This window comes from Belonocnema kinseyi, chromosome 10, assembly GCF_010883055.1.
Source record: "Belonocnema kinseyi isolate 2016_QV_RU_SX_M_011 chromosome 10, B_treatae_v1, whole genome shotgun sequence".
In the NCBI taxonomy this organism is placed as follows: domain Eukaryota; kingdom Metazoa; phylum Arthropoda; class Insecta; order Hymenoptera; family Cynipidae; genus Belonocnema; species Belonocnema kinseyi.
The window spans coordinates 81,979,548-81,992,524 of record NC_046666.1 but is presented as its reverse complement, the minus strand read 5'-3'; the positions used below and the strand labels follow the sequence as shown (position 1 = coordinate 81,992,524).

The 12,977-nt window shown below is 30.4% G+C and overlaps 1 protein-coding gene across 2 annotated transcripts in view; it reads left to right on the top strand.

Annotated features, from left to right (window-relative positions):
• The first annotated feature begins 511 nt into the window (after nt 1–511).
• Nucleotides 512–12,977, top strand: part of LOC117181380 (inner centromere protein A-like) — a 15,545-nt gene continuing 3,079 nt past the window's right edge. The window contains exons 1-8 of one of the 2 annotated variants that reach the window (XM_033373982.1): nt 512–751; nt 2,268–2,724; nt 7,304–8,650; nt 10,515–10,649; nt 10,890–11,083; nt 11,861–12,044; nt 12,136–12,345; nt 12,668–12,788. In XM_033373982.1, the coding sequence (XP_033229873.1) occupies nt 2,278–2,724; nt 7,304–8,650; nt 10,515–10,649; nt 10,890–11,083; nt 11,861–12,044; nt 12,136–12,345; nt 12,668–12,788 (2,638 nt within the window). In that variant the 5' untranslated portion in view covers nt 512–751; nt 2,268–2,277. Of the gene's footprint in view, nt 752–2,267; nt 2,725–7,303; nt 8,651–10,493; nt 10,650–10,889; nt 11,084–11,860; nt 12,045–12,135; nt 12,346–12,667; nt 12,789–12,977 lie in introns of both variants that reach the window. The other variant, XM_033373981.1, reaches the window with a different exon arrangement.

The following is a 12,977-nucleotide window of genomic DNA, read 5'->3' as shown; positions in this document are numbered from 1 at the left end:
AAAATGATTTTATTATAATTGATTGAAGAATTCATAATAAGGTCTAGAAAATACGTTCACTTCGCGACTTACCTGAAAAATAAAATTTTTAAACAAATTAAAATTAGTTAAAATATTACTTAGTATTCTTAAATGATTGATTATTTATTTCAAATGTTTCTAATAGCTTTAATAAATCACAATATTATGTAAAATTAAAATTTGTCACTAATGGAGTTTGCGTTGGGGACCCATAAGTGTGTCCCTGAAAATTTAATATTGATTGTTCTTCTCGGATGAAATCTGATATTTCCCTGCTAAATCAATAGGGATCTTCATTCTCTTTGTCCGACATTATTATTTATTTTGCCTTTCAGGTTTTATTTCAGTCAGTTTCCACACACATTGATTTTCGATTGCATTACCATTCCCTTATGTGCCCCGTGATACCGACCTCCGAACGGAATGTCCGTCAGATGACGCAATGATCTCTTTCTGAACAGTTCGCAGATGGCGCAGCCTAATGCCTTTTTGAATAAAAAGACGTTATTTACGCGGTGTGTCGCGGAAAACCGGAGTGAAGGGTGGACATGATCGCTGGTGCACATAAAAATTGTATTCTTTTGATTAGTTTTTTGTGAAATAATGTGAATATTCAGTATTGAAGTGTGTGATTGAATACGGCGCAGAAAAAACTCCCTCAAGGTACAAATCTTAATTTGTGCTTGTGTAAACAGATTCCACTCCGAAAGTTTTTGCCTGCTTTTTCACAGTAAGTACATATTTCTAAGAATGCACTTCACCTTAAAAAGTCTCTTTTTCGTTTTTCCTTTTATAAAAGTCAAATTGTCATGTTTTGGAATTTTTCGGTATTGTTATCGATTGATCACGAATTCCGACCACAACCTATATGCAAGTCCTGACAGGATTCCCAGGCAATGGCCGTTATAGCAATAAGCAACGAAAGCCCGCTGAAAAGATCTCTACACAAAATCAATTTTATCCCGGAACTTGACACATAACCTAAAAGTCGGGTTCATCGCGGTATTTTGAGTTCAGCATTTTAAAAGATTTTATACTTTTTGTACAAGTGCGGACGATTTTGGATATTGTTTGTTGTCTTGTGCTTATTTTATTCCGTGAGTTCTTATTCTTTTCTCGTAGAAAAAGTTTTTTATTTTTTTGCGCATTTTGTCGTGAATTTTGCGTGGCAATTGTTGCATGATGGGTTTTATAAAGCAATGATAGTTTGGATAAAATAATGTACTTTCGCTTGCATGATGTGATCTTAATGTAAAGAAGGATACAAAAAATATCCCTGTTACAAAAGTTAGTGATATCAATAAGTACAATTGAAATTAATTAAATCACATGTAATTTTTATATACAAAATATTGTAAATGGTAGCCCTGAGATTATTAACGTTTTGAAAGAATAGAATAAAGTAATTTTTTTATTTAATGAAATTCAAATTTACATTTACCAAATTGAAAATCTTGAAATTTATCAAATGTATTTAATTTTAATAAAAAAAATCAGCTTGATCAATTTGAAACTCTAGAATAAAATAAACCTATTTTTAGTTTAATTTTCGAAGTGTCTCGTCCCGAAATTCGGGATGACTAGTCCATTCCCTTTTCCAACTCGCCCAATTTTTTGGGACGACTAGGCACAGCCTTTAATTGTTTGTTCAATTAATATTTAATTTAAAGGCCACTAAATCTAAACCAATACTAAGGCTTCCATTTGCATACTCTTAACATTTATTTGTAATTCCTGCTTAAAATTAGGCATGTTTTGCCAATAAATTTTGTACACCCTACTTACCTGGCAATCCCAAAATATGAATTTCAGATGAGACTAAGACTAAGGCGCTAAAGGATTTAACACTTTCGGTCTAAACACATTTTTAATCCTAAGCTCTTGTCCTGAAAATTTGTTTTATGGTTTTATAGTCGAATTACTGCTCAAGGGGCAACGACACTTTTTGTTCAGTTAAGTCTTGTTTTTAATCTGGTCGCTGGAGTATATAGGACCTCTATACCATAAATTCGTAAACCCCTGACACTCTGAGTTTTTGGCCAGTTCATTTGCTGACACCAGCAACTTCCTTCCCCTAATATCTAAATGCACAGCTGTGCATATTCCCATTCACATCTGTTTTTTTCTCAGGGAAATGGCAGGGAATTTATTTTATGACCTGTAACGTCTTAATTCTTATTAGAATTTATTTGAATTGAATTGAAGCAAAATGCATTTAAATTAAGAACTTTTCGTTTGTTCTCAAGGATTTCCAAGATGGAAGGATGGTCGAGGGACAGGATCATCCAGATCATATCATCGCACATGGATATTATCAACAAACGGAAGGCAGAAATAAAAAAGGTAATCGAAGACCTCACACAGAAAAATTTGGAATCTCTTGACGCACTTCTGGAACAAATACCAGACTCTTTATCCGGTCCTTTGCTATCCAAGACTCCGAAAGCTTCGAGGAAGCGGAATATTAAGCGAATTCAGACAATTCCAGAAGATGACATGGTGGAGATTACTCAGGTTACAGAGGATACGACTAGAGAGCAATTTGAGGAGAAGGAAACGACAGCTCCTGGTGCCGGGCGACGATCTAAAAGGGAAGCTTCGAAGAAAGCTGGAGAAATAATGAAACAACAACAGTCAATGACTCTGAATACTAAATTGCGAAGACCTTCCAATGATGAGAATGATGATTCTGGCCTTAGTAAGGTAATCAAACTTTATCAAATTTTCTATCTAAGGGATCACACTCAGCCCCCCACCCCTTTCTCATGTTTTCTCCTTAAATTTTTTTAATTCTTCAAATTGATAATTCGGACTGTTTTTTCCATTTATTTCACAGTTTCAAAGGATCATAAATATGACTTTAGGAAATTAAAAAACATGATGATTTAAAAAAGATTCTCTTCTATAATGCCAATTGCAAGTTTGTCCTAAAAGATTTATTTGCTCATTTTATTCATTTAAAGGATATCCACAGTAAAGAAATGGCTACCAATTTAATCGAGAACCGAAAAAATAGAATTTTTCAACTTTTTGTTCTAATTGAATTTTAATGCCCCGCCAAAGTCGCCCACTTATACCACCTTTCCACCGGAAATTTTGCTTCTAAACAGGTAATATCGTCTAGTCGTTTTTTAGATTTGAAAATACAAATTTCTATTGATTTAACAATCATGGAAAATTGTTTGCATCTGGTTTTTTATAGTAAACAGTAATGGAAAAATCTAAAAAAAAATGGTTTAAACTAAAATTTGTTGAAAATGTGTAGAAAACCTGTTTTTTTTTTTTTATTGAGTTAAGTGCACACTTTTTTGAGAAAAAAAAAACGAAACTAAGATTTTTTTTAACATGAAAGCAAAATAATAATAGCTATCAAACAATTCTATAATAAACAAAAAATTTCTCATAATTTACAATTTTTTATTACTGTATAATAGCAAAAACTGTACAAAGCAAAAATTTCCATAATTTTTAAACCAATAGGTTTTCTTTAAATCCTCAAATCCAAAAAACGAGAAAAAAATTTTGTAACGAGAAAAAAAAGGGTTTGCAGGTAAAAAGTCAGTATGGGTGGCTAACTTTTTGGGGGTATTAAAATTCAATTAGAAAATATTTGGAAAACCAAACAGCCTAGTGCCTTTCGTATCAGAACTTATATAGCGCATTAGAACCCGAAAGAAGTATATAATTAATTTACAGCTGGTTATATGGCTTGTGTTTATATGTTAGCAAATTGCATATTTAAAAAAATTCTTCATAATTTTATTTTCGTGAATAATATATTTGTTTAAATATCCGTTTCTTTACACTTTAATCTTCTTTTAGCTCGCATTAAAAAACTTTTAACATCTGAGAGTTTGCAACTGATGTAATACATTAGCGGAAGTCTTTAATAATAAATGAAATCCTCTTTTAATTTCCTTTTTTCGAAAAATCCCCTTTTTACTTATAACATTGAACTACTGAACCACTGTGATTTAAGCAGTTTTTAATATTTTAAAGAACCTGATCATTTTAATTTTTGTCTAAATTTTAAGTGGCCTTATTTAGAACTTTTATCATCTGGAAATGTATAATTTACAATGTTTACTTAACGCCTGTGAGCGAGTTATTTTTCATTTTATAATAATTTTATATTGAATACTTGAGGTGTAAATATACTAAATTATTTGATTTCGGATATCTTAAAGTTGCATAATTTAGAAATCAATGCCTTAATAGTTAAAGAATTTGAAATTTATAATAATCAAATGGATTAATATATTTTTTTAATTTGATGAATATTAGACAACATCCAATTTATCTTAGTTTTTGAAATTTAACAATAATTGTTATTTGAACTTTTCGAGATTTAACAACTTTATTTCAAATTGAAAGCATTAATAATGAAATTAAAAAAAATTTAAATCCTTGAAGATTCAATTTATTTAAAATTTAAATATTAAAAATTGGAGAGTTTCAAGTTAGCAACCTTAATAGTTGAGATCTTTTATTTTTTAAGCGTTTTATTATAGAAAAAAATCTCATTTTCAACAGTTTTAAATTGAGCCGTTTATAATTCTGTAAATTTATTTCAAATTGATAGCCTCAGTAATTGCGTGATATTAAATTAAAATGCTGCAATATGGTATAATTAGAAAAAACAATTAGATATAAAAGCCTTTTAGTAATTTAATTATTGCTTTTTCATAATGATTTAGATCGAATTCCAGTTGAAATACTTCGAAGAAAATATTTCATAGTTATATTATTTATTATTTTTACTCATTACTCATTAAATATGTATTTAGCAGTAAAGTTTGCCTTGGAGTGATGGGGATTGAATAACTAAGTGGGAAAATATCGATAGTGTTGAAGTTTTTCATTGTACAGGCCAGACATAGTAAGTGCATAATTGCTCGGTTTTCACATAATATGATATACCTGTGGTTTTTATAACACTGTGGCTGTGCGGGGGAAATTGGTTACAAAATTGTTTGTGACTACTGCAAAAACTAAATATATCTAAATAGCAGTAAATGTATACTTCGGAAACATAGAATAAAGTTTTTCATTAAAAATAATACTTTATTTTGCATTTTATTAGCTATTTCCTGGGGTATCTCATATTATGAGAATAGTTTGACGAGTTTGGAAAAAGCACTTTTTTATATTTTTTGTATTTTCAGCATAAAAAAAATTTTTAATAAAATTTTTTATTTGAGCTCCTTATGGCAAACTAAATTTCCTTTAAAATGACCTATATTACTTTTAAATTCAGTACATAGAATTCCGAAAATCACGCCAAACAGAGTTGGTATCTCATATTTGGGTACTCTCCTCTATAAGTTGAACAATTTAAAAGCTAGCGGCGTGCGTATTTGAATAATTTTGAATGGAATCTTTCAAAATTTGAAAAGATTATTTTTAATTGGAAAGAATAATTTTAAATAGAAGGTGTTCAAATTAGATTAATTGGAAGATTTTTTTTACATTGCAACATTAGGTATTTTCACTTAATCATTGAATAACTTCGTTTCGTCGAATGCCGAGGGGAAAGATGGACTAAATGAATGGGACCGATTCTTATTTTGATAATATCTACGCAAAAAATTTTTTTTTTCACTATAAGTGTATTTGCCAATCAGCTTTTATTTTTCAAGAACTATTTAATAAAATAATAATTATCAATATTTATTACGAGTATTTTATAAAAATAAAGTTTAGTCCCTTGGATTTCGTGAGATTGTTTTCCCCTCTACACTCGACGAAGTGAAGTTAACTGGTGAAGTGAAAACGCGTGCGGAATTTAACATACGAATGCCCTACTATTTTAGGATCCCTAAGGTCCGAATTAGCCAAGATAAAAAGTTCGGTTAAAAATATTTGGTCCAAATTCTTAGCGTCCATTATTTTTTATTACATTCTTTAAAAACTATAGCCTCATCATACTTAAAAACCGAAAAAAATGTCTTCAGCACTGGGGTAATTTTTCCAAAATCAACTAAATCCAATGTCGAAGAAACTAAGATTAAAATTTTCAGAATAAGACGATTTCAAGTAAAAAGCGTATTAATTTTTTTTATTCCTTTTAGTTTATAATTTAACAATGTTTAACGATTTAAGTTTTAAACAGACAACTTTGAATGTTTGAATGTGAAGAAATGACCTAATCCATTTTTAACGTTTTGAATGAAAAATGGGTCTATTTCATCTGCTTTAAATTTGAAATTGTACTTTTTAGAACGATTTGAATGTAAAGTTACATAATTTTGAATGTATTTTAATGTAAAATTGTCAACTTTCGAAATTGTTCAAAATTATACAATTTCCAATTCAAAGCTAAATATCTGAATTTAAAACATTGAAAGTTGAATAATTTTCGACTGAAAATGTATCAAATTGACAATGTGAAATCTCATTCGTTCTATCTTGTATTATTTCAAATTGGAAATATTAATAGTTAAGGATGTACATTATGTACAGGCAATCTCAAAAGTTGCCTACCTTTAAAATGATTTATAAAATCAACAAAAAAAGGTCTATTATTTATTTCTGTAAATCTTTATGGAGGCTCCTAAGCATACTTCAGGCGAAAATAATTAAGGTTAAAATTGTTTATTTAACAGTAGTTATTTAAAGGTTTAGTTTATACTTTTCTCTGTAGGGAAAAGTTAAAATTTTAATTTAATCGTAATAATCAAGGTCTCATTTTGTTCTTCGAAGGATTCTGTCAATTTCTATTTGGATTGATTTTATTTAAAAAAATGAATTGAGAAATCATACCGTTAATATTATTATGAACAATCATAGTTTAAATTTCAATTAATACCGCCCAAATCGAACTGTTGAGAATCCTTCAAAGAATGACACGAGGCCCTGATCATTAGAATAATATAAAAATGGTAACTTTTACCTAAATAGAAAGGAAAAACGAAACCTTGAAATAACTACCGTTAAATAAACAATTTTAACCTTAAGTATTTTTTGAAGTGTGCTTCGAAGCCTCTATCAAAATTTACAGAGGTTATTAATGGATCTTCTTTTGTCAATTTTATAAAACATTTTAAAGATAGGCAACTTTTGAGATTGATTGTACGTAGTGTACACCATTTACTTCTGAATTGTATAATATTGAACTTTTGAGTTTGAAATTGTTCCATTTGGAATGTTTAATTTTTAAGTTTAAACGTTTCAAATTTATAATTTTGTCGCAACAGACTCGTTAATTTGGAATTTTTACATTTTCTACCGTTAAAAGCTGCAATTTTACTAATGGTATACACTATTCAAATTTAATTTGCAGGCATCGTCTCGAGAAAGTCGATCAAAACGCCTCCGCTCCGCCAGAAGTTCAGACGAGGACCAAGAAGAAGCAGCACGTCGCGTGAAACAGATTAAAAGCGAAGACCAGCCACCAAGCACGCGATCTACTCGAAACAAGCAACCCCCTGTCAATGAGCATGCTTCCAGTTCTGCCGAGGAGGAAGTTGTTCTACCCAAGGCGGCGAAATTATCCTCAGTCAAACGAAAACACGAGAGCAGTTCCTCTCGACAATTTAAAAGACCCTCTTCCCTTCAGAGTCTGGAACCCGACCCCAAGAAGGCGAACATAGTTGATGAAACTCTCGAGGCAGACGAGACAATTGAGCAATCACTGTATGAAGACGCGATCGGCAAAGCTGTTCCCATTATGAACTCCACCATGAAGCCAACATCCGCTGCCAATCAAACTCGCACCATAAATCAAACTCCCGCAGCTAATGTAACCCGTAATCTCAATTCCGCTGCGAATGAAACCCGAAATTTGAATTCTGCTGCCAACGAAACCCGCAATCTTAATCCCACTGCAAATGAAACTCGGGTTATTAAATCGAACTCGAAGGAACCACTCGAGAGGATGATGAACGTAACTGTGGTTCTCGAGCCTGTAAGAAAAATGAACGAAACCGTCACAGTTTCGAAAGCATCAAAGGAAAGATCGAATTCTGGATCAGTTCCGAATTCCAGTACTATTTCTACTACGAGAAAAGTAACAGAAGCCACCAACGAACGAAACCACTCTCCGTTTTCTGTTCCTCTGTTGATTCCGAAGATCGCGGTTAGCAAACTGAACCCAGTTGTGGAATTAGATGCCTTAATGACTGACGACGACTCCTCCCCAGAGAGGAAACAGTCGAGAGGAAAGAAATTGCAGAAGTTACGCTCGGTTGCAAAAATAAAGGATGGTGAATCTGAGAGCGAAAAGGCACGGACTGGACCGAGGAGAATCACGAGGTCGAGTTTGATAAGTGATGATGAAGTGGACTGTACTCCGGGAAGAAAAGTTTTGGGTGATATGAATAGCGAGAGGAATAAGAAGGAAGCCAAAGGTGGATTTAAGTCGAATGCGTTATTTAGTCCTTATGCTAAGGAATCAGTGAGGAAGAGAGTTGAGGCTTTTGAGCAAGCGGTACTTGCGAGTCCGACTGTGGAAGAAACGGAGATGCGACTCACGCGGACGAAGACGAGGGCTCTGGCTGCAGCCAATGAAAATGGAGAACATGTGAGCAATCCTCCGACGAACACACAAAAACTGGCGAGGAAATCGTTGGCCAAGGCGAAACAGATTTTGAGAGCGAAAGACGCGAAGGACGTTGAAGAGTGTAAAGAGGTGAGGATAAAAAAAGGAAAATTTCCATTTTAAACATGTACCTGAAGTTCTGAACGTTGAAATGAACAAAATAATTTTTGAGATTTCTATTTTACCGAGAAATATTATTTCGACTGCAATTTAAATTATGCATTATAAATCTTTTTTTATATTAAATTATTTATAATATAAATGAACCAAAATTTTAGCACTTTTCCTGATTTGCAAAGTCATCAGTAAAAAATTTCGTTGATTTGAACGTTCAGAACTTCAACCACATGATTTTATTACAATTTATCTTAGTATATTTTTTATTAAATAGTGCAAACTTTATTTAAACACCTGGACTCCACAGTATTTCATATAGAAATGTCTCTTTCTTACATTTAAATGAGTATTGTCAAACTCGAAATATTATAATTGATAAATTTAAGCATTCAAAATGCATCAATTCCCAGTAAGAAATGATAACCAATCAATTTTTTTAACAGTGAAGAGTTCAGAAAAGAAAAAAAGAAAAATTAAGAAGTGTTCAAGATGTGGACATTTTAATTTAAAAAGACGATAATTTCTAATACATTTAATTTCAAAATCTAAAAAATTGGAGAATCCGAAAATGAAAAGCATTTAAAATTTAGCAATTTCAAAATTGAAGTATTATTAGTATTAAAGGACTTCTATCTTCAAAAAGTAAAAAAGATGCAATTTCAAACTTCAATCCTTAAATTTAAATCGTTTTCAATTTTGTAAATGTTTGGAATTGCACAAATAATATGAAATTGTCAGTCTTCTTTTATGTTATATACAGTGACCCTCCGTTTTAGTGCCTGTTTTGGCGCTGACGGTGGACCTAAATCAGGAGACACCCAAGTATTTTGTCTCCTGTTTTGTCATGCCTGACTATATCTCTATAATTTTAAATCTAATGTTTTTCAAAATCTCAAATTAAAAGATATATTTTTATTATTTTCTTTTAAATTTAAAATCTGAAAGGTTTCAAAGTACAAAATAAAATTATTTTAATTATGAAATTATATTCGGCAGATTTAAAAAGAAAGATTCAAACGTTTAAAAGTAACAAATTTCAAACTAGATTCCTAAAAATTTGAAAAGTTTGAACGTTTCTGGTTTAAAAAATTTCAGTTTCTTTTTTATTCCAAACGCTTTTAATTCGAAATTATTTAATTTTCATAGCTTAGAAATCATAAATTCCTGTAATTTAAAATTATTTAATTTTAATTGCTTAAAACACTAAAATTAATAAACAATTATTCAATTTAAAATCGAATAATTTTGAACAATTTGAATTGTTATATCCCTAAATTTTTTATTGTTTTGATCTAATATTATTCCATTTTTAACGGTGTCAACTAAAAAGTGTTACATTTCAAACTTATCAGAATTGCAATTCTCTCACTCTGAATGATTCAATGTTAGGCATATCTTTGTAATTTTTAATGTTTTGAATTGTTCACGTACTAATTTGGAATGTCTCGTCAAATTTAACGTATTTAATTAAAAATTTCGTAATTTGAATGCTTTTTGATAAAGTAAGTATTCAATTTAAACTATTTTAATTGAAAATTGTTGCAATAATTTGTGTATTTTTGAAATATATGAATTTGAAATTCTTTCTAATTTTGCAATACTTAAAATTGATCTTTTTCGACTTTGAATATTTCCAATTTCAATTTGTTTGCATTTTATATCAAAATTGTTTCAATTCATGTCTCCTCTTTTATTTTTATGTTTGCCTATATTGTTCATTGTGCCACTGGGATTCTGTGGGGCCTGTTTATCTAAACCCTTTCGGAAGGATAGAATGGATTTGTTCCTTTTGAAATTAGATTTTCTATTTTTTCAGAATCATCTAAACTCGGTGCAGAAACTTGTGCCAAATGATAAAGTAGTGCAAAAGCAGCAACAGAGAATTACTCCGAATAGTAAGATTCGACCTCCGATGCCTTCTTCTACGAGTAGGATTCAGGCGACTCCATCTAATTCACAAACTCTTTCCAATGTGAGTTTATTTTTATTTTCATCAACGAAATCAATTCTATATTCAATAGAATCACATCATTTTTTCCAATTTTGTGCGGGGATTTTATCATTTTTTTAAATATTCTAAACAAAAGAACATATTTGATAAATAAACCATTATAATTTCGATTAAATAATACCAATATGTATTAACACACATAATTTAAATCAAATAATTAAGTGATCGATTAAGTATAACTCATTATAATTTAAATTATAGTATTCAAAGGCAATGACGGGATCGCGCACGAATATCGTGACCAATGTAGATTCCTTCATTCAGACTAAAGGTTCAGCGCAAAAACCAAGCTCCGCTGATAAAATATCGGAAGAAAAGAGAAAAAAACAACAGGAGGAAGATGCAAAGAGAAAACGAGATGAGGTTTTGAAACTCCAAATGGAAGAAAAGAAGAGGTTCGTTTTATTTTATTTATTTATATTTTTCTTTGCCCTTTCAGGATTTTAAAGATTTAAGGGTATTTTAAAAGATTTAAAGAAATTTTCAGATTTCCAAAATTGTAAGGGACTTTAGAAGTGTATCAATTCTAGGGATTTCTACGGATTTCATGGGAATTTATTAGATGTTAGAGGGTTTCAAAGATTTAAACATTTTTAAAGGAACTTTAAAAGATATTAAAGACTTCAAGATTTGTTATAGAATTTCAAAAGATTTTTATTGATTTAACAATATTTAAGAGATGTTAAAAATTCCGAATGATTTTGAAGAATATAATGTATCTTAAAAAGTTCCGTAAAATATCATGACATTTATAGACATTTTTTAGGCTGATGGAAAATTTCAAGAGATTAAAAATTTTATCAGAAATTTCAAATGATGTAAGATTTTAGAAGATTTGAAAGTTTTCGAAGATTTAAAAAGATTTAGGAGTTTTCCATGATTTTTTTCAGGTTTTTTAAAAAGATTTCAACGGATTCAAAATATTTTAGGTTATTTTAAAAGATTCGAAAAGATTTTACGTGATTTTGTGAGAGCTGTCTATTGTATACCAGATTAAAAAAAATATTTGACCCTTCGATTTAATATTTACAAAATTGCATGACACTATTTTCCTAATATGTTTCAAAGTTTACGCTAGTATTAATACTATTTTAAATTTATGAAATGAGTCCGAGGCCTCTGGCATCATTGAAAAAATAATTCTTAGACAAAATTATCTTTCATTCTAATAGAAAGCGAGAGCAAAAGGAGAAAAAAAATAGACTTGCAAGGGAAGCCAAAGAGAAACAAGACATGGAGAATAGATTGAAAGCGCAAAAGGAGAAAGAAGAAAAAGCAAAATTAGTGCAACTGCAAAAAGATAAAGAGCGAGAAGAAGTTGAGAGGAAACGAATGGCACAACAACAACGTGCTCAGGTCTTTATAAATCTAGTGAATTTAATTATGCAATCATATAATATCTAATTTCGAAAATGAAAAAGGTGTAATTACATTATATTCTTTTTAGGAAAAGGAAGAAAGGAAAAAACAAGAAGAAATCTTGCGACAACAAAAATTGTACGAGCAAGAAGAAGCGGAGCGACAATTAGCAGAAAAACAACGTCGCGAACAAGAAGCTGAGAAACGAAGAATAGCGGCAGCGGAAGCGAAAGCTCACCAAGCTCAAAAAGAGAAAGCTCATGCTGATGCTTTGAAATCGAAGGCAGCTCAGCTCAAGGTATTCATTTATCTCATTTAAATTTATCAATCTTAAAACTGATCACGCATTTCAGTAAAAAACTATTTTATAATTGAAATACCAGGGACATTTTCTACTCCTTTTTACAATTATTTGGACAAAGGCTCTTAGCGCAACATTTTTCCTCTTATTTTCATTCTGAAAGATTTTAAATTGGTACATTTTATTCATGTGAAACTGAATAATGATTTTCATCAATATCTTTTTTTGAATTTAAATTAATTCAAGTTTTCCTAAAATCATATTTAGAAACTTAATTCCAAATATTTCTGAATATTAAATATTTTGTTGGTATTTTTAGAAACAAGCATTAGCACAAAGTAAGCAACAACAACCAAATAGCTACAAAATCGATAGTGAGCCGGACAGTGACTCTGATGATGAGATGAGGCCGAAACATGAAATTCCTGTTTGGGCTAAGCGTAAGTATCTATTATTAAAAATAAGTTTCCTTGAAAAGTTAAGATCTTTTCATCAGTGGTTTTTCAAGTGCAGTTTCTTTTAAGTTTTTCCATCGTGACAAATTTTTTTTATTATTTTGTGATATAAATTTTCAATGATTGTTCGATTTGGCATTTACATACATTTTTTATATTACATCATTATATGTA